Raw genomic sequence first — 21,282 nt, forward strand, 5'->3', positions numbered from 1 at the left:
CCTGTGGACCTGTCAGCTACTCCTGGCTCTTCCAGCAAAACACAAAGACAACAGAGCCTTGTTTTCTGCAGCTCTTAGAGGAAGTCAACCAAGCTCTCAGCTGCAAAGCTGACCTGCACACTGCCCAAGGTGGGTGCAGTGTCCTTGGGCATTGTGGATTAAGGAAAGCCAGGCAGGATGGAGGCTCTGCGAGCAGAACAGCCTTCCATGGGGCAGGCAGTGGGTTCACCTAGGGCCACTCACAAGCTGTGCAGCTTTGAGACATCCCAGGTGTAGGTTGGGAGGCTCATTTCACATTACTTTCTCCACAATAACTGCGTGTGACAGAGCAAGTCTGTGTCCCCTTAGCTGCTGGTAGCAGAGAAAGGAGAGAGGGCATACACTGAGCAGCTGAATTCTGGTTGACAGTGGCCTGGTAATGAGCCATGGGAGCCGAGAAAACAGTTTTCTTCAGAGGTTTTATACACACCAGGCTCAGAGCCAGGAGTTTTTCTTACTGTGAAAACATTTGATTTTTCACAGACTGGATCAGCAAAGGAAGGGATGGAGTGCTTTGGGGATTTTTTGATGTTTAAACCCTGTATTTCTCCATCTGCCTTAACAGGGATGTGCTGGGTCTGGGAGCCATGAGACTGAACCCCCTACTTTCTGCTGTGAACCCATCCTTTATTTTGGCCATGCCTTGCTCCGAGCTGTCATGATATTGTTGTGGGGATTTCACTCATCACTTGGGTGTAAAGCCTCTTCTTTCCTATCTCGAGTGGATCTTCCCAGGATTTTATTTTTCCTTTTCTCTGTGTATGTATGCGTGATGAAAGGAGAAATGATTCAAGCTCCACAACAAAGATGAGAAGATCCAAATTCACATATTTTCGCAGTGAGAAATTATTTCATGCCCTGTGATTTGTTTTGCTGTTGGATATGATTAGGAAGAATGGGCTGTGAGTGCTGGATAGCAAGTTAGGTGGGAGGGAAGATTGTGATGGGAGACAAAGAAGGGTCTGTGCTACCCCAATGCCAAGTTGCTCCCTCTATACTATTCTTCCCTCCTTAGAGAGGGAGGAAAACATCATTTGTAGCAGATGCCAGTGGATCATAGCAAAAATCCCCTGAGACAGCTCAATTACACAAGGTGACTTCTGACTCACCATGTCCTATGGAAGTCATTTCTTTGGGATATGTTTCCTAAAACGAGAGGAAATCCCATGAACCTCAGTGGGAGCTGGGCTGAGGTTTCAATCCCACTGGCCTGAGACCAAGCCCCGCTCTTAATCAGAGCGATGCTGTCCATCAGCTTCAGCTGGCTTTGGTTTAGAACCGTGCGTTTGTTCTCCGTTCATGGGAGAGTTACACTGCAGGCTCGGTTCCACAGCCAGCAAAGCCAAAGAACATAGCTAGCAGTCACCCCTGAATCCACAGATGCCGGCCAAGGGCACGGGAGGTGCTCTCTTACCTTCCTGGAGGACAGGGTGGAGGAGCAGCAGTCCCCGCCGTCATACTGGCAGTACGCCCGGTTGTTGATGGTGTCACACCAGCCGTCTGCTTGGAAGGGCTAAGGCAGAGGAAGAAGGTTCTGTGAAAGGTTGTTCAAAAGCATAAGATTGCCCCCAAAAGTGGAGGTCCCAGGTCCTCAGCAGGTCCCACTTCCAGCATACACAACCCCCTCTTCAAAGCGAAAGGGCACCAGATATCCCAGCTGGTGTGGATGGAGCAGTGGGTGCTCCAAGGGCAGCAGCTAGGGAATCATGGAATTGTGTCAGAAGTGTTAAATGGCATGAGCAGCCACTCAGAAAATCAGTTTATTGCTGTTTAGTTACATGAGTCATCTGATCAGAGGAGAAGCACTGGGGCTGAGGAGCAGCCAGCGATGGCTGAAGAACTGTCCTGTGCAAGGGCTGTGACCAGCACCGTGCACGGGAAGCACTCACAAGGAGGCGTCAGGAGCGGTCAGCAGCCAAGGTTTATTTATCACACATCTACACCAGCACTGCCAAGCAGCCACTGAACCAGCTACAGGATGGAGAAGCCATTTCTTCATAGAGTGATTAGTAGTGAACTGCTTGGGCTCTGTGATTGTACTTACTGGCCCAGCAACCATGGCTGACCTCCAGGACGTTTTCCATCAGAATCTTGGAATCATTGAATGGTTTTGATTGGAAGGAGCCTTAAAGACCATCTCATTCCAACACCCTTGCCATGGGCAGGGACATCTTCCACTAGACCAGGTGTTCAAGCCCTGTCCAATCTGGTCTTGAACATCTCCAGGAACGGGGCAGCCACAATTCCTCTGAACAACCTGTGCTTGTGTCCACCACCCTCAGAGTCAAAAATTTCCTCCTAATATCTAGTCTAAACCCACCCTCTTTCAGTTTAAAGCCACTACCCCTTATCCTGTCACTCCATTCCCTTGCCAAAAGTCCCTCCCTGACCCTTATGTAGCCCCTTTTAGTTGTGGAAGGTCCTCTAAGGTCTCCACAGAGTCTTCTCTTCTCCAGACTGAACAGGACTCTTGGTGGAAACCTGGCTATCCCGTTGCTCATGGAAGCAGCTGACCCATTTCATTGGATCTGGTTGGCCCCAAACAACAACCAGAAATCCCAAAAATGCCCAGACTTAGCCTTTGATGATGGACACTCACATGTAGCACCCTTAAACTGAATGAGAGCCTGCTGAAAAATGTCACTGCACCGCAATAGCCCTGCATCCACTGTGCCAAAGCCAACATGTGGGCCTGGTGATAATGCCAGTAATTCACAAGAAAAAACCATGCCAAAACCAGAGAACCCATGTGGCTTTTTGTCCTTGTGACTCAAAAGGAAGAGAAATGGGCTCAACACAGGCTAATAACACTTTAGGAAGTAGCAGCAGGGATTATGGCAAACCACCAAGTCTGATCTCTGCTATCAGTAGCACAGGCCACAGGCCAAATTCAGGCAGCCACAGAGAGATCACATTAGACTGGAAGATTTTGGAAGAGCACAAGAAAGTGCACACCTTCCTACAGCTGGGAAATTGAGGCACAGCCAAGTTAGGCAGCTCACTCCAAAACAAGAAGGGATTTTACTCCAATCATTGCTGTCACAAACCGCACCCAGAGAAGACCAGGATGCAATTTTTTCAAGGCAACAGTATTAACACTCCTCTTCCACGAAAGGCATCAGGTGGATCTTAAACGATTGTGATCAAAGAAGGTTTCTAAGACTCCAAGCAGCTCTGAGCACTGTGAGGGCCAGGGCAGGGATGTTGGGGCTAGCAGGTGCCAGGATGCAGTCGGGACTGGCCAGGGCCGCTGGCAGGGGAAGGCTCTTCTGGGTGTGATTTGCTTTTGCAGCCTTCCACACGGTGGAGTTTTTCCTTGAGCTCTGCTCCATGTGTCATGACTCACTGGCAAAACAACACCCGTCGCTTTGGTAGTTTCCATACAATTATGGGGAGGTTTGCCCATCCCGGCTGCACAGGTCTGAAATGATTTCCAGATCTTGCGTGCAAGGTGGGGGGAGGACAGAGGCAGGGACAGCAAGGGGAAGGAGTCTCCCAGTCTCTCACTACACCTATCAGGGCTAACTGCCCCCTCCTCTCACCCAGCCGGAGCCCGTACCCCACCCTAAACAAATACAGGCTCCTATGGCAACACTTGTTGGGGAAACTTAACAACTCATGCTCCAAATTACATTGGAAAAACACATGAAGGGAAAATAAAAAATGACTAATTGGACTTGAGGTTCAGGAGAGCCAGGCACAGGGTTTGGGGATTTCTGTCCCCACTCCTTGCCTAGTGTTTGGAGAACACGGTGACTCCTGTGCCTTTGCCTTACTGAGAACCTCCACATGGATTTGTCTTTGCAAGCAGAAAGAACAAAGCAAGGTGCTGGTTACCCTGGAGGGCACAGGAGCCCTTGTACTTGCATCAGTCTCATTTTGGCCTTGCAGGAATCATGGCAAGGGAGGACACAGGCAATGCAATCTGCTAAGGGCAGGTGATGTGAAAGAGCAGAACCCATACAGAGTCTGTTCAGCCTGTGCTTGAGACCTGTGCCTCTACAGAAAGCAATGCCAGCAGTGGGAGAAGGCAGTTTGCTCACGTCTGCAACTCGCAAAAACACCTGATGATGTCTTAAGATGCTGTCAAGAAAAAGAAAAACACCAATGCCCAGCTGTGCCACAAGAAGGTGATGGATGAGACCCAGGGAAATGGTCAGCTGGGTCTCAGCTGCCAGAATACCCATCCTCCACTGGTGGGAGGGGGGTTGAGAAGTCTCTTATAAACAGGGAAAAAATGAGTAAGGCGACTGCAGCAGCCGCTGTGTGCTGTGCTGAGCGGCGGGGAGCTGCTGGGCCAGGCGTGCCACTGAGGCAGCCAGGGAGACCGGCTGTGTCAGCGGCTCTCCTGCTCGCTGGGCCATCCATCTTCCCTGTTTGTTCAGACAGGAGCTCCAGCAGGGCGTGTGGCAGCACGTGGAGGTGCAGCAGCTGGCACTGCCGGCCGGAGCCCTGCGCTGCCGCTGCAAAAATAGTAACGGCAAATCGAGGGCTTGGCAAGTGAAATAGGCTAAAAAAACACAGCCTCTCCAAGCTGGGAGCAGGCACAGATGAAAAGAGGGGAAAAAAAATCAAAGGGGAAAAAGAATGAAAGAGGGAAAAGTATTGCAGGCAAAGGAAGGATGTGAGAAGGGACTGCTTAGATCCCAGTGCATACCCAGCCAGAAGCATCTCCGAGTGCTCAGTGGTGGGGTTTCTCTCAAGGATGCTGGGAGATATCATGCAGGAAGCAGTGCCTGTGCACAGTGTTTTTCCACAACCCTTGAAGAGTCCCCAGGCTGGCTCCATCCCTGGGGCTGTTGTCCTCCCCAGTAGAGAGTCCCCAGTGCCATCAGTGAGGCAAGCAGGTCCAGGCGTTCTTCTTCAGATCCACTTTACACAGTTTAATTCAGTATGAAAGAGCACAAAAGGGTGCAACAGGTGAGGGAAAGGTGGATCATGAAGATTCAATCACAGATCACATCAGTGTTGGACATATTTCAGTGCTACACATTATTTTTCACGAATGCAGGTTTTGCTCTGGTTGAGCACACCTGTGGGCTCAGCACCTTGCTTTTGGCCATGCCCCATTCCAGATGCTTTGGAGGAAGGTGGAAAAGAGAAAAAAAAATCAGCATTCACCTGGCTAACTATGTAACTGAGGAGCTGAAAGACTCCTCTGATCTGCTACTGAGATGGAAAGTGCTTGTCATTTCTATCTGTACACAGCCATTGAAAAGCTAGAGTCCAGTCTCAGGGAGTCAAGTCCAGCCTTAAGAAGCAAAATGCTTTCTCCCAGACTGGTCCTGGGCTTTGTGACTCTGCTGATCCATCCAAGGAGGATGCATAGTTTGCTTTCATGGAGCTTCTAAGTCAGCATGAAATTTGGTGTAATTTTTCCCTTTGGGAATTGGTATTCTGGGCATCAAGCTCAGACTGTTTGCATGCTAATTCAACCACGTGGCTGAGAAGATGCATGTGTTTTTGCTCTCCTCAGCTGTCACTTTGAAAGCAGCCCCAGAGAAACAGGGGAACCACCATTTGGGCAGGGACCAGCCCTGGAAAAGCTGCTGCTGCTGCCCTCAGACTCATGCCTTGTGCATCAGCTTCACCACCGGTAATTCTGCTCCTGGGACCCATGAGTCACTAGTGGTGGGAAGAGGAGTTGGAAACCCCATCCCTGTGGTGGCAGGGGGATGTCAGCCCAAACCAGGCTTCACAGAACCACAGGACATGAACCTGAGGTGCCCCAAAGAGTGCTACAGCTGCAGGGGTCCCAGGCATGCAAGAGAAGTCGTGTCCCAGGTGAAGGTGCTGCCTGTGGCAGGGAGGAGCAGGCAGGATGTGGGGACAGGAAAGAATGGACAGGATGGAATAGCCCTTGGAGAGGCACAGGGCAGCTTCTCCCTGCCGGATGTCTCCCCTTCCTCCCCGCCTCAGTCAGTAGCAAGATCTTTCCAAAAGCTCTGGGAGGTCCCTGGGAGGACTTGAAGAGTGCCCAAAGCCTTGTTAAACATCTGGTTCACTTAAAGCCTCTATACATCCACCACCCCAGCTGGGGTCCCTGAAAGTTCCCCCTCCCATCCCTGTCCCAATCCCTCCAACATCCTTCCAAACCACGGTTCCCCTGCAGAAAACTGTCAATCCTTAAAGCCAGAGCAGTGACAGGAGTTGGCTAAAGTGATGCTACAGCAGCGTGTCCCCAGGACACATCCCTTTCCCTACACACATCCACGCTGGTGAGGCAGAGAGCCCGGTCATTCTTGGCTCTCCCTGCTTGCCCAGGGAAGTTGACTGGGAATGCAGACTGTGGGAGGAAATGACAATGTTCATTGTTTGGATTAAATATTTTTCTTGGCCCTCTCTCTGTTGCAGTGTCTTTTATTTTATTTTTCCTCCCCCCTTGACACCCCCAAGCACATTCACTTTCCTTCTCTCTTTTTGGAGGTTCTTTGGCACAAGGAGGAAATCAGCTCTGAAAAACAGAGAGGGACAGAGAGGGAACAGGTTTGGCTTATGCTCAGAAAGTTTTTTGGGATGTTTTTGTGCCCTGAGCCACCCTGAGCAGCGAGCAGGGTCTACCTGGCCCATTGTAAAGAGGGAAGCAGGATGAGCACTACCCAGAGGAAGACAACTCTGGGAATTTGGAAACAGGAACCTGGGACCAAGTGGCCTGAAGAAGAGAAACAAAATCCTACAGGCTTACTGCTTCATTGTCCATTTTTGTCTTCCAGTTTCTGTTCCCTGAGCCATCCCTCTCTCCTTTTGAACTGTGACAGCTGTCCCTTGGAGGTACATGCTTGTTGGAGACATCATGGACCTGCTCATCACCTCAGACATGAACAGGAAGCAAAATGGAGAAATTCTAACTGCTTCTGAGCCTGCTGGTGTCCCTGAGCCACTCATCAGCTAAGCATGCAGATCTTTTATGCCACATCTCAGGTCTCCAGAAACATCTCCAGCTCCAATGTCTTCTCCCCAAGTCTCACTACAGAAACAGAGGCTTGCTGCTTGAGAACATTCTCCATATACCTGAATGAACACTTCAGGGAAGAGGTGGTAGGCTGGAGAGTTGTGACATTTTGCTGTCTCATTTCCGCTCATGGAGCATCACTGTACTGCCACAGCACCTCCCAGCAGTCTTGGTGTGGAGCTCTAGGTGTCCTTCAGGACACTGGGCTCCCTTGGACATGGATTTCCTGCAAATAGCTGGGCCCATTTGAACCAGTCTGTGCCGAGGCTGTGCAGGATTGGTGTCTGTAAGGGGGATGGAGTGCTCAAGAGGCTCCATAGGCTGCTGTCAGTGGCCATCCTGGGAGAGCAGGTCCTTGCCTTCACAGTGCCTGAAAGTGCTTCTGTGTCCCAGGCCAGGACTTGGCTTGGACACACTTCTGCTGCACAAGTGAGCATGTGGCACTTTGGACCCCTGAATGGGGATGTGTTTCATTATCCCTCTGCACTGTGCTGCTCAGAGTCATGCTACTCTTCCTCATCCCTCAGCAGAGAGCCATCTGGAAAGGTCTTTGCACGGTCCAAAGGACGAGAGGGAAGAAAGGGATGAAATGCTGGAGTAGATCACCACATCAGAGCAGATCTTTGCTTCCATCTAAACATCCTTGTCTATGATCTATTTGTGGTGAGTTCCTCAGCCTTGTCCTTTTTACACCCTGATCTAGTGCTAACAGAAGAAAAGCAGAAGCAGGAAAGAACAGGGAGAGAGGAGCAGAGGAAGTTGCTGTGTGTCAATAGTGCTCCTGGCAAGCATGGTGGCTCACCATTCACAGGGATACTGCTGGGACACACAAGAGAAGGCAGGACTTCCTGTGCCATGAGCACCAGCCTGCCATCCTGCCCTCAGTGGCTCTCCTGCTGCATGGATTAGATCTCCTGCCAAGCCATTTGTGCAAAATATGTTACAGGATAGAACGGGTTATGGAAAACAAGCCTTGAAAACCACAAGGGCCTCCTGACCCACTTGTATCTGATTTCTGCCAAGTTCTTGTTACAGATCTTGAACAGAAAGAAAAACAATGTACAAGGGATGAAGGAGCTGAAGGGGAATGAATATTCGTGTTGGAAGAGCAGTTGGCTGGGCTGTGCTTGGGGATGTTTATTATCAGAAACGACTCATTGATTTTTATTTCAGCGGGTGCTTTCAGTGGTTTTCCACTCCGTCTGTACCACTGGCTGCACGACTGTGACTGCTGGGAGGGGGAAAGTGGGACATAGATGGGGATGAGGGGAAGGCACCTGAACTGCAGAGGGCAGAGAAGCAGCCATAGGGCAGCACATCCCAAGTGCAGGGCTGCTGGCACAATGTGGCTGGGGAAGCTGAGGCTGCTCACACCTCTGGGCTCCACCACTACTGGTGGTGTGTCTGGGTGCTGGAACCCTACCCATGCCAAAAGACCCCCCATCTTTTGGGTCCTGTGAGCCTGACCCTCAGCATCTGTCCCTTGCCCTTGCTGCCATGTGATCATTTTCCCTCTGCTTTGTCTCTTAATAAAATGATGCTACTACAATCACACTCTATGTGTGTGCAGGGGACAGAGATCTTCTCACTGTTTAGGAAAAACACACCTCAGCTGAGATTTTTGGAAGAGGGATAGATTTCTTTGGGATCATCCCCTGGCTATATCCCATGCTGATCAGCCCACACCACCTGTGCCAAAAGCAGGATGAAAATGTACCCAGCAGGTATGTAAAGAACTCCCCACCTTTCCTTCCTCCTCCCCAGCATGAAGGGCTTTGCCTTCACCACTCAGAGGTCAGGTCTGATGCAGAAGTGACCACTACATGCAGCCCTTGCTCCTCATGCACTCTCACTGTAAAAGCTACATTAAACAGGGTGGAAGGTAGAGCACACTGCCTGGCCCAAGAGAGAAGAAAGATGTGTGAATCATGAGAGGGTGACTAAATTCTGGCCATGCTGCTGTAGTTGCTCTAGAGAGTCTCCTTGGTGCAGCTGGGGTGCCTGTGGTCCTCATTGCCTTCAGCCTCAGAAGTACAGAAGACAATCTTTCCTGGAGCAGAGCATTCTGCCAGCATCACATTTCTTACAGTTTCCTGTGTTGAGCTCTGCCATGGTACAAAATCAGAGACCCACAAGTCTGGGATGAGTGAGAACCACAGGTCTCCAGCCCCACTGAGACTGAGGAGCAGAGGCAGCTGGAGCCCAGCTGCAGTGCTGTCCCAGGGTACAAGTGTCACCCTGACTCCCATCACATGAGAGAACAGCAGATTTTAGGGGACACTCCCCACCATCCCTATTGCATATGCCTTCCAAAGAGTTAATTCTGACTGAGAAATGCTGGACACAAGCCACAGATGTGCCGAGTGAGGGTTTTGCGCATGCTGGTGGGAATAGCTGAGGATCCTTCAGGGTGCTTCACTACCTGTTGGATCAAGAGACTCAGGCACAACTTGCAACCACAAACACACTTCAGTCCCTATTTCATCATTTCCATTGTAATACCTCAGGAAAACCACAAAACAGAACAGATTCATGTTTTACGATTGTGATAACATGACCAGCAACACGAGAGGGCAGTGAGACCTTGTCCTCATGCAGGGCAGACCTGAGAAATTCCCAGCAGCTCATGCTCACAACAGAGTGCTGCTCTCTGCCCGTCTTCATCCAGAGCATGAGGCAGAGACCTCAAGTCCAAGTCCATTCCAATTAACCCTTTGCTACCTGCACATAATGACACGAAGCTGGAGGTGAGAAGGAGGCCAGCATGTTGCACAATGTGTTGGCTGCCCAAGTTCACTCTGGTCACTGCAAGAGCAGCCCGGCTCTCCCTGAGTGCATTTGAGCAGGACAGTGGTGGTTACCCTGCCCTGCGAATAACATTGGGTAAACACAATGATGATGAAACAAGTGAACTGTTGCACCTAAACCACATCTACAGTGTGAAGTACTGTGGTGGGGACAGAGGGGTGCAGGTGTAGGACATGGCACAGACTGGGAGGTGCTCTATAGCAGCTGTGCTCATGCACAGACTGCTTTGGACCATGGCAGGAACAGTTCAAGGGAGCAACCTGGATCTCTGTACATGCTGTCTCTTCCTCTGAAGTCAACAGTCTCACTTGCTTTTGAGCACAGGAGGATGATGCATCAGGGGTGATCACCTTGGGATGGCTTAGGAGAACGTGATCCAGACGCTGCAAACACCTCCCTCACAGCAGTCAAACATACCACCAGGACCAAAACCACCTCCTCCCAACCCATGGTGGGAAGGAGGGGTTTCTCTCCTCCTCCACTCACCTCTCCTGACAGCCCCAAGCCCCCTCCCTTGGTGCCGCCATCTGTTTTTCTACTGATGGCAGGGGACGAGATGTTCCGCTGGCCCTCGAAAGGCAAAGTGCGCTCGGCGCTAACTCGAATTCCTGACGGGCTCCTGGAAGGGTTTGCATCCCTCCCTCCCTCCCTCCCTGACGTACGTGCCTCACTGCTCCAGCACTGGGGAACTTGGCAAGGCACAGCAAGAGAGAGGGAGGCAGATGGATGACCAGATTAACGGAAAGAGAAGGGAGGTGGGAGAGAAGCGCAGGGATGAGCAGGCAGGCTGATCCACCGCCAGCAGAGGATAAAGATGCCGTCCCTCTTTAGGGAGGGAGGGAGTGAGAGTCCCTCTAATGCCATTGCATGGTGACCTGGACTTTCCAATATGAGGCAGAGCTCCAGATGGAGCTGGGAAGGTTGGGCCTTGGCTACTGCTCCCATGCCCCGGCCTGAAGTGACTCCACCAGAGAGAGACAGGAGGAGCTGCCAGGTGGCCTGGATTTCTCTTATGTAGGGTTGCTCCCCTCACCGTGGCATCCAGAAGAGAAAACTTCCTGATCCAACACACACTTGGCAGTCAATGGAGAGACAATGGAATCTCCAAGGGGTGACTCAGACCTGAGGTGACATGGACAGCCCACTGGAACAGCATTTCACTGCCCAAGGATGGCAGAGTCTGGGCTCTTAAAGGAGGAGTCTCCACTGAGGGGCTCCTATGAAATGAGAGGAAACCTGGGACTAATATGACCCGTGGCAAGTGAAGCTGAACCTTGTGTGTGAGAGGGGCTGCCACGCAGTGAGGACAGAGTACAGGTTATATTCTTTCTCTGTCCTGCTCCTGCTGTGGGATGCCTCCATATCCACAAGGGACTGGGGAAGTGAAACAGCCTCTGAGAACTGCAGAGTTTTCCTTTACAAGGAGGAGGGCAGAGAGCAATGAGGATGAAAGTCAGCACAGATGAGGTAGAAACAACCTTCAAAGTGTTCTGTGGTCAAATGGGGAGATTGGTGACATCTCCCTGCAGTAGCTCCCAGAGCAATACTTTGAGGCACTTTCAGTAAGAGCTACTCTTTACAGCAAGACAATGACTATTATGAAACTCATGTGGGGCAAAAAAGTTATCTGGGAAAATATGGATTATTGGTCCAACCTTAACAGCTTGCAGCACCCTAGGAGGAAACACATGGAAAAGAACCAATCAAGACATGTATGAGAAGTGAGAAGGACGACAGGGATGAGGAGGAGGCTGGGAGCTGTATCAAAAAGGAGAGCATAAGGGTGAATGACACTATCTGAGGATGAATCTTCATTAGTGCTACAGTGAGTGACTGTGACCTTAAGAATAGGCCTGCCCTGATGCAAGTGCTAACAAGGAAGAAGGCACTGTTCCACAGAGGAGGATCAGGACATCTAACAAATAGTTAGATGACCTGAAGGACTAGAGAGAGAAACAAGATGACATTCTCTTCTATAAAATTGAAGGGCAAGCTCTTGCACTGATAGCAAAACATCTGCTGTTAGCTTGGTGCTCATCAGTTGGAAACAAAGGAGGAAGAGAAAGATCTGGGTGTACTTGCTGACATCAGGATATCTGAACTGCCAGACTGATGCAACTGCAGAAACAGCAGATATAGTCCTGTGTCCCATCAAAAGAGACATTTCCAGCAACAAGGAAGCTTTATGGAGGGCTTTGGTGGACCTGGGATGGAAGAACATGTACTGACTGCTTCGTCATTCCTGATGAAACAGTAATTGAAAGCAGAAAAAACATTTAAAAGTCTACAAAGGTGAAGAACATGGAATCTCTCCATCTTCTGGTGGGACACTGCAAGATTTTGGTTAACCTCCTGTGTGCCAAGAGTCCTGCCTGGGGCTGCTTTCTAAGAGTAAAGGAGGGTGACAAACAGATAGGAACAGAAGGAGCTCATGTTGGCTGTGAGCATGTTTGAGTGGTTGATGAGAGCACAGTGACTTACACTGGGACTTCAGGTACTCAGTGTGTCTGTCTCTCACACACACAGACAAATAAACTGGCATTTTTCATCATTCCCTATGGGATCTCTCACTGAACACAGACCCAAGGTGAAGCACAGGAACCACAGTGGTCAGTCTGGTGTACCTGAGCCTAAGGGAGGGGCCTCACAATTGTGTCACAGCTTCATGTTACCTGAGCTGCACTGGAAGGGAAGAAGAAACACCTCACACTCCATTGGCTTCTTTTTTTGAAAGGACCTAGTCCCAGAGAGCACAAGAAATTCTCCCTTGCTAGCAGAACCACCACAGAGACAATCACTCAACCATCTGGTCTGCTCTTCCACTTAAGCCATCCCATTTCAAACACATTACCCCAGATTTGTGCTAAAAGATGTGGTTTAGAAGACACAGAGCTCCCAAAATGTCAGAGGATCACAAACTTCTGGTACTCAATCACCAAACACCTCTCAGGCACACAGCACCTCATTCTCCTACTCTTTCTGCCTGTCTTGCAGTAGACAGGCAAACACAGGCATCAAATTTGGGAAATAATTGCTGCACCTTCTGTAGACCATGAGGTTTCCTTCCTGGGGACGTGCCCCCTGCAACATTGCCCTTTCCCCCACACTGCAGTCCACAAAGAGCTGAGCTCAGCAGAACCAGCGAGGAAAAGCAATCATTGCATTGAAATGAGCACAAGAAAAAAATACAATCAGCAAACCCCAAAGCTATTTTTGGTGTGCAAACTCCATTTACATTTTCCTTTTTGGTAAAAATCCCAAATTTTCAGCATACAACATTCCAAAATTTCCCCCCTTTTTCCTTTCATCCTCAATCATAATAACAACTAGTGCTTGACAAAAACTGCCTATTTTTAATTTCCTTTGTGAACTGACTCCAGGCTGCCTATGATTTTCTCCTGCCTGGTCATTATTCAAAGCTAAATGAGTGGCTAACCAATTTCTGCAAGGAATTCTTTGTCTGCAGATTCTTCAGAAGCAGTTTGTTTTGCATACACAAGGCTGGAAATCCTGATTGTTTGATTTGGACAGGTGAGTCACACAGGGCTTTTCTGGACCCATGTTACTCTAGAACTGCGGTTCTGGTTAGGGAAACATTCCAGCTTGGAGTCAGCTCAGGCTTTTGGGGGATACCCCTTGCCAGTGAAATCCTTTTGCTAGAATATTCTGCCCAGGCTGGCCAAAAAGAAGCAGGCAAGGAAGGAAATGGGTTATTGGTTGGAATGGTTATACTGCAGCTCTTGCTCTGGGGAGCAAGCACCATCCTGGCTGTGTGGACTCTACCCAAGGATGCTTCCTCTGCTATCTCTGCTCATCCAGCAAGCCCAGCTCAGAGCAAACATAAGAACAAAGGTGTCTGGTTTGTGCTGGAGCAGGTCTTCACTGGCAGGAGCTCTCCTGCAAGGAGCAGGCAGCTTGAGCTGGGGACAGGGAGGGCTTACCTCACACGACTGGATGCAGTGAATGACAGAGGGGTCCGGGTACCACCGCAGCCTGCCCGTGCACACGATGTTCTGGAGAGGAGGAGAAGGCAGCAGTTAGCTGAGGTGGATGAGGCAGGGAAACAGCCAGCAGTGTGTTCTGGAGCTAGAGAATCTCCTGCAGCACTGCATTATTCACTGTGGGGCAGAACAGTAGCAACACCCCCAGGACCAGCAAACCCAGGGTAGCTGCACCCAGGAACCGACAGACCAGGGCACATTGTTCAAGGCAGAGGCCAGATATACACACACCTCGTGTGTGTGTGTGTATCTGTGTGTGTGTATTAAGATGTATATTGGTTGGACTTGCTGATCCTGGAAGTTTTTTCCATCCTTAGTAATTCTATGTTTCTGTAATGATACAAAACTGGAAGAGGACAAAGGGAAAGGACAGAGACTACCTGAGAAGTGGGTTTGGCTGGCAGTGCCACCATTATGTCTGACTTGACCAGCTGGGGGTAAGCAGCCACAAGAGGCTGGATTCTACCCTCATATCTCTGTGTGATGCTGAATTCACCAGCTGGTCATCACTCAGTGCCTACAACTGGCTCACTGATCCCTGCTCAGGCTCTGAAAACTGCATCCTGAGAGGGAGGACTCATGTCCCCAGACCTGACTTGAAGTAGATGCACCAGGCTGACGGTCACTCTCAGGTTCTCACTGGTATTTACAAACTCAGCTGCTGCAGCCAGATGGACACAAGAGCGAGATGTGAAGGGCTCAGTTTCCCAGCCCTGGAACACTCCACGCTGCTCATTTAGCTGGGGTTTGTGGGGAACACTGATGATTACACAGGGGGAAGAAAAGCCCCACCACACATGCAATTTCCTCCTTGTAAAGCTCAGGCAGGCTTTGAAATCTGAGGCCCCATAAAACAGCATCTGGCCTGTGAAAGTGTCCTAGGATGCCCTTCACAGCACGGGAATTGCACAGAGGGGTAGGTGTGTTTGCTCCCAGCCTTGTTTGGTATGTTCAGGGGCAGGAAGACTGGCTCCAGCATTCCCAGGTGGGGAGTGGGGCAGCTCTGCCCACACAAACCAGCTCCAGGTCCTTCTTTTCTGCAGCATCCTTGGTCCAGACTGTGACGAGGCTGGAGCAGGATGAGGTCCTGGCCCTCCTCGGTCAGCCCCAGAGAGAGCCAGCTTAATGGGGCAAAGACTGGGGAATTCCAGAGCCCACCAGATCCTGCTCAGCCAAGAGGATGCGTGCATCCCAACCTCATGGAGCTGCTTTGTATGTGGCTGTTGTGCAACTCAGATGCCATTTTAGCATACTCATATTAGTAGAGCCGTATTCCAGGCTGGGAAATAAGGGCAGAGAGACAAACCTGCTCAGCTGTGGCATGCAATGAATCAGAGCTGAAAGCAGAACAGGACTGTGCCTTCTCTGAGTGGCCTGTGCAGTTCCCCGTGTTGTTTGCCCCATCCTCTCCATCTGATGGAGCATGGCAGCTCCCGGGAACAGCAAACTGCTGGAGGCTTGGGGGAGCCAAGTGGGGAGCGGAGACAGAAGCCAGGACAGAGAGGAAAACAAGATGGTCTAGGGAGAGAGCTCCTGGCAAAGGACAGAGCTCCTTCTTAAAATAGTGTCTCCTCTCTGCAAAATGCCTCCCTTGCACGAAAGCCTGCAGCGGTGGTGAAAGGGAAGCTGAACACCACTGCCTCAACGGGCCAAGCCATGCGATCCCTCAAAGGCAAGGACTCCTTCCAAGGCTCGTGCTTCACCATCCCACATGCCCCAGGCATCCTCGCCCCCCCAGCAGCCGCGGGTCTGATTCAAGGCAGTGCACAGGAGTATCCACAGGCATGATGCTGGGCCTCCTGCGGCTTCCCAGGAGGAGGGGAAAGCATTTGGATGGCAGCACTGGCTCCTGGGAGGATTGTTTGCTTTTCTTTGTTCCACCTCCTTCCTTATACATCTCGTTTTTATTTTAAGAAATATTACCCCGGCAGAGCTGCTTTTTGGTAAAGTCGTGCCACGAGGATCCAAAATATTCGAGCTATTTGAGCTGCTTTGCCTACAAAATGAGTAAGAAGTGGGGAGGGAAAGGCTCCCCTGTTCCAGCAGCAGAGGCACCCAGCCGGCCAGCAGGTCCTGGCAGCTGCAGACACCTTTCAGCTGACAGTGCCCTGCCTCTTCCTTGGCAGGGAAATGCCTGCCTAGGATTGCATCTCTGCTGCCAGGTAAGTGGGGACCCAGGCTCACACTGTGCCAGAGGCAGCTTTTGCTCTCCCAGCACACTGGCTGACAATAAACAGTAGCTTAACAGGTCTAGGCACACAGCACATCCTGAAAAATCAGTGGGATTCTTGCATTAAAACTTCATATATTGTGGTATCATGCAATTCCTGGAAAGCTGGCTTGGGAGCTGATAACTGTGCTGAACTTTGGAATACGAGAGCATCCACTGCTTGTCTTTACAAGCCTTACCCTTCTTCACCTGAGGCAGAGATTTTGGGTTAAAACACCAGATGGAGAGGGAGGGAGGTTCCCTCTCTGTGCTGCCAGCAATCCCCCTGCTAGAAGAATTCTCCCCCCCTTTTACCTGGACTCTGGTGGGCTGCAGCCGGTGATCCATCGTCTCAGCAGTGACGTTTTTGGGCAGTATGACGGGGTCACTGGGAGGAATGATACAGGAAGGAATGCACACAGCACCTGTGGGAGGAGGGAGAGCCTTGAGGACATTACCTGGAGCCAGGCAACAATGTCCTGTAGGAGGCCACACTGATGGTAGAGAGATGTAAAGAGGATGCTTTATCTCCCAGCTTGGGAGAGCAATTCCCTCCCCAAATCATGAATTATGCTGGAGTCTACAGGAGTTGTGCCCAATTCTCTTCTCACAGATGAAAGGAAAACTGAAGACAACCTAAGAGAAAAATTCCGACCTTGATGGCAGGACATGGGACCCAGCATGGAAATAAGTCTGGCCTAGATGTTACATGACATTTGCTGACCTGTTAAGAACTGTCTCTAATTTTTCCACCACAGAGAATCCCCACTGCCTTCCCGTGACCCAGGAATAAAAAAAAAAAATGCAGAAACCACCTTAGAAAAACAAATGGGATCCTAATCCTAAACCTCAGTAGTCCCTGACATTAGACTGTCCTCAGCCTGGTTTGACCAGACTGGGATTACTGGTGTGTTTCCTTCAGAGCAATATGGGCTGAGCACAAGCGCCCTGCCCAGTGGGATGCTAGACCAGATGCAACAACCATGGCTGAGTGTTGCAGGTTTTCCTGAAAGCACAAAGCATCCAGGTCCTGCAGACAGAAATGGATGATGCGGTCCCTCCTCTGGTGAAAGTGCCCTGTTACACTCAGTTGTCACCACAGCTTTTATGGCTTTTGTCTGGGACCTGTCACATTAACCCTGCAAACAGCAGCAGTGGCAGCAAGTGGAGAGACCTCAGGAAAGATGGAGGGCTACAGATCAGGAAAATGTGCAAAGAGCTGCCCTAAAGAAAACCCCTGCTGCTTCTGAAAAGAGAGATGCTTAATGCTGGAGACAGCTCCAGATTTGGGTCTTGCCCAAGAGTGCAACCAGGGTGAGCACAAGGGTAAAACCTTCCTGGCTCTGTATTTATAAAGATCATGAAAGAGAAAACAGAATTTTTTTTCTTTTAAGTGAGGATTGGTATAGGAAGAGTCTATCTATAGTCTATCAGCTCTCTGGTATGACTGAGTCAACACAAAGTTTGGTTTTCATCTGCCCTCACCTATGCCATGCCCCTGCTCACACTTGTACTCCACGAAGTTCAGCTCTGGGGGTGGTGGGCAGGAGCCCTGCAAGCTCTCACACAGCTTGAACTCCTCTGTCCACAAGCCCTCCTTAGTGCAGACGATGGGAACCTGCAAAGCAGAGGGAGAGCAGCTGGTGTTACCCACCCTGCCTGCCCACTGCCCATGTCTGGGGAGCACTGTGTGCAAGGACACCCCTCCCACCAGAGAAAAGCTCCCCGAGGCAGCTGGGCTGCAGCCATCTGGCCCAGCCTATGTGCACTGACCAGGAATGCAATTGTTTCCCAGCTGTTGCTGGATCCCACCAGAGGGAATCAGCCACCCTTCTTTTGACAAGCCCTTTTCCAAGCAAAGATACCTGGGTGGAAGAGCAGGCAGGCAGCAGCCTCCATGCCCAGGGAAGCCCCTTGGTGAGCACAATGCTGCAGCAAGCTTGCCCATCATCCCAACTGAATGCTTCCACAGCAGCTCCCAAAACTTACTGGAAACCCCCTACTTATGCTTTCTGACCATTTTCACACAAGATAAGCCAGCTTGCTTAGGACCACTGCTTTCCAGGGAGCAGGAGCAGACATCTTTTATGAAAAATCCTTTTCTTCTCCTCCTGAGAAGCTGAGAGGCCTCAGGAACAAAATGTAAACATTGATTATCTGCTGCTGTGGAATGCAACAGGTGCATCTGTGATTGGCCCATGTTGGATGCTTGTAATTAATGGCCAATCACAGCCCAGCTGGCTCAGACAGAGAGTCCAAGACAGCTGCCTTTATCATTCTTTGCTATTCTATTCTTAGCTAGTCTTCAGATGAAATCCTTTCTTCTATTCTTTTATGATAATTTTAATGTAATATATATCATAAAATAATAAATCAAGCCTTCTGAAACGTGGAGTCAGATCCTCATCTCTTCCCTGAACCTGAGACCCCTGTGAACACTGTCACACAGGTGAGCATCCCCAGACAGTGGTGCACCTTGTGCCATGTATGGGGCCCAGCAAGAAACAGCCTTTGTGCTTGTAGAGGGACTGCTCCTGGTGATAGAAGGGTATTTGGCCTTGGGGATGGGTCAAACGGCTGCAGAGCCCCTGGGCACAGCAGGGCACAGGGAGCCCTGCAGTTTGTAGCTGCTCTGAAACACAAGGTGTGGTCAGTGTGTGCCTCCCCCAGACTCACCTGCTGTCCCTGCTGCTCACAGCTGAGCACACACTGGCTGTCCAGCTCGAAGCCCTGCGTGCAGTTGTACATGCCCTCGAAGACGGGGGGCGGGGGCTGGCAGACCACGGGCACGCAGTGTCCCTCTTCCCACCGCCCACTCTCCAGGCACTGCACCTTCAGGAACTTCCTGGGGAAACACAGACACCAGGCTGGCCTGCAGAACCCCAAACGCTGCACCTTGGCTGCGCCAGGCATCCCACAGATGTCAGGAGCAGACTGAAGACATCTCTCCCAGAGAACCATCATGCCCAGTTTGTGTAGGACTTTCCCATACTATATAATCCCTCACCATGGGCATATCTCCCAAAGGGACACCCCATGCTTAACCAGGACCTTTTCTTCTCCTCCCTGGTGGGACTGCACTGATCTAGGAGCACTGGCTGTATTTCCCTTGCACTTGCCACCCCACTGCTCCCCACCTCTTGTGATGCCCCTAAACCTTCCTCCCACAGCCCCTGCAGGTCCTGCTCTGCTTTGTCCCCCAGCCAGTAGCTGCATACTTTGCTGGATGGAGTTTGCCTCCACCAGTAAATCCTCTGGCCTGTGCCCAGCAGTTCCTGAGGCTCCTCTTTGTACTCCAGCCAGATCTGTCAATCCTGCTCTGGCCAAGGGGCTGCAGCAGACCAGTACCACTCTATGCTGCTAAAACAGCCCAGACACAAGCTACTTGCCAAGAAAAGAAAGAAAAAGTCCAGGAACAGAGCCCACCCACTTTTCACTGTCCCTTGGCAGTGATAGAGACACCACATCTTTTACACAGAGGCATCAAAACTGCTGAGGCATCAGGACTGCTGTCTCAGGAGAGGACATGTCACTGCCCTGATGGGCTTTACCTGAGCCAAAGCTGATTGCTCCATCCTTAAGGAGGCTTTTCCCCCAGTCCTGTCCTCCTTTACTAGACAGCCCACTCCAGTGCCTGCCCCTGCCCTCTCCCTGCATGGGTGCCAGCAGGCAGGGCTCCAGGCCATGTTAGGGAGTTTATGGCCTGCCACAGGTATGTGGAGGGGGCCGCCAGGGGTTAGAGGAACCCCTGGGGGAAGGCACTAAATTGCCCCTTGTTCTGAGAGGCAGCAGACGACAGAGTGTGGGGCCACCCATGTGCCCCTTAACACCTGGAGCAGGGTCATGACATTGAGTGGGGCCACCCAGCTGTGCCTCCACACATGGTACAGGGTCACACAGCCTGGAGAAGCAAGGGGACCCCATCTGCATCCTGCTGCCAGACCAGGGGTGCTCCCTGTCAGATTTCTGGTGGAAGCTCCTGGATGAGACATTTTAGAGGCTTTTGCAGCATTCTCATATTTTAAAATATTGGCAGCTCTTGGAGAGTCCCCTTCTCCCTTCAAAAATCAGGGATCTGGTTTTTGTGACTGTATAAAGGGATGGTGGGTTCCTACCGAGGTGAATGCAGGCTCCAGCAGGTAACACAGAGGCAGGCAGGGTAGGGAATGGGATGCAGCAAGTCCACTGGCACAGAGCTCTGCACAAATCTTCCCTGCAGCCCACCTGGGAAGTGAGGATGGCTGTGGTGTGAGCACCCGAGCAGTGAGGACTGCTGCAATATCACTCCTACAGCAGCAGCCTTGAATTAACTAAGGGAACTGCAGCTATGAAGTATTTTGGAAAGCTGATGAGGTTCAGGGACTGAATTCCATTGTAGGCATCTGTGGTTTCATTCCATTCCTCATTTAACTTCCTTGTTTGCCTTCCCTTTCCATGAGGATGACAGTCACTGCCTTGCAAAGATGTCCCCATCAGACTTTGCCTTCTCCCAAGTCTGACTGAATGCTCTGCCCTGCCCCAGTTTAAAGGTAAGCAAAGGCACATGCCAAGAGGTACTAATCCCTGTTGGATGTCCAGCTCCACAAGCAGCATTTTCCCTTTTTTGAACCTACTGGCTCACAGGGTGATCCAGCTGCAGGATTTGGAAGGGGCAAAGCACTGGGGGTTATGGAGACAGGAACAAACTGGGGGTTATGGAGATAGAAACAAACTGCTGGTGTGAAGTCACTGCAACAGCAATCCCTCAGGCACTGAGCAAACTCCTTTAAAGACCAGGACCATGGTCCACATGACTTTTCACTGGCCACTGCACCTCCCTGTTGCTCTCCAGGTCACGGCAGGGGCCCTGTGCCCAGGGAGGCCTGGGGAGATGGGTCAGGCCCAGGGAGGACACTCTGTGGCAGCTGCAGTTTGCTCAGGTGCAGGCTGTGGTTTGCAGCCCCATCATCCTCACAGGGTTCCTCATTTTGATGTGGTGTCACAGCCAGGCCATGTATGGCCTCTCACAGCTCCCCCCAAACCTGCACACCCCCCCAGACCACCTTGCTGTGGATGCTCAACCCAGGGACTTCAAACACAGTTAGCCCAGGCTGACCCCAGGGTAGAGGGTGGGGTGTGGACCACTCCCACATATGTGAAATAAGCAGTTCATGTGGAAGCATGAACTGAAGGGAAAGGAGAGGCTTTAAAAAAAATTATATACATAAATGCACACAACTTCACAGGAGCTGGAAATTTCTGGATCCCCTCTCACCCTGCAACTTCTTCTGATC

At 50.9% G+C, this 21,282-nt stretch overlaps 1 protein-coding gene across 1 annotated transcript in view; it reads right to left on the reverse strand.

Moving 5' to 3' along the window:
• Positions 1-21,282, reverse strand: part of PAPPA2 (pappalysin 2) — an 86,962-nt gene that overhangs the window by 1,719 nt on the left and 63,961 nt on the right. The window contains exons 17-21 of the mRNA XM_058030712.1: positions 18,686-18,854; positions 17,495-17,627; positions 16,325-16,434; positions 13,741-13,812; positions 1,454-1,552 (exon numbers count right to left, since the gene is read on the reverse strand). Coding sequence (XP_057886695.1) covers positions 1,454-1,552; positions 13,741-13,812; positions 16,325-16,434; positions 17,495-17,627; positions 18,686-18,854 — 583 coding nt within the window. The remainder of the gene's footprint in view (positions 1-1,453; positions 1,553-13,740; positions 13,813-16,324; positions 16,435-17,494; positions 17,628-18,685; positions 18,855-21,282) is intronic.

This window comes from Melospiza georgiana, chromosome 9, assembly GCF_028018845.1.
Source record: "Melospiza georgiana isolate bMelGeo1 chromosome 9, bMelGeo1.pri, whole genome shotgun sequence".
In the NCBI taxonomy this organism is placed as follows: domain Eukaryota; kingdom Metazoa; phylum Chordata; class Aves; order Passeriformes; family Passerellidae; genus Melospiza; species Melospiza georgiana.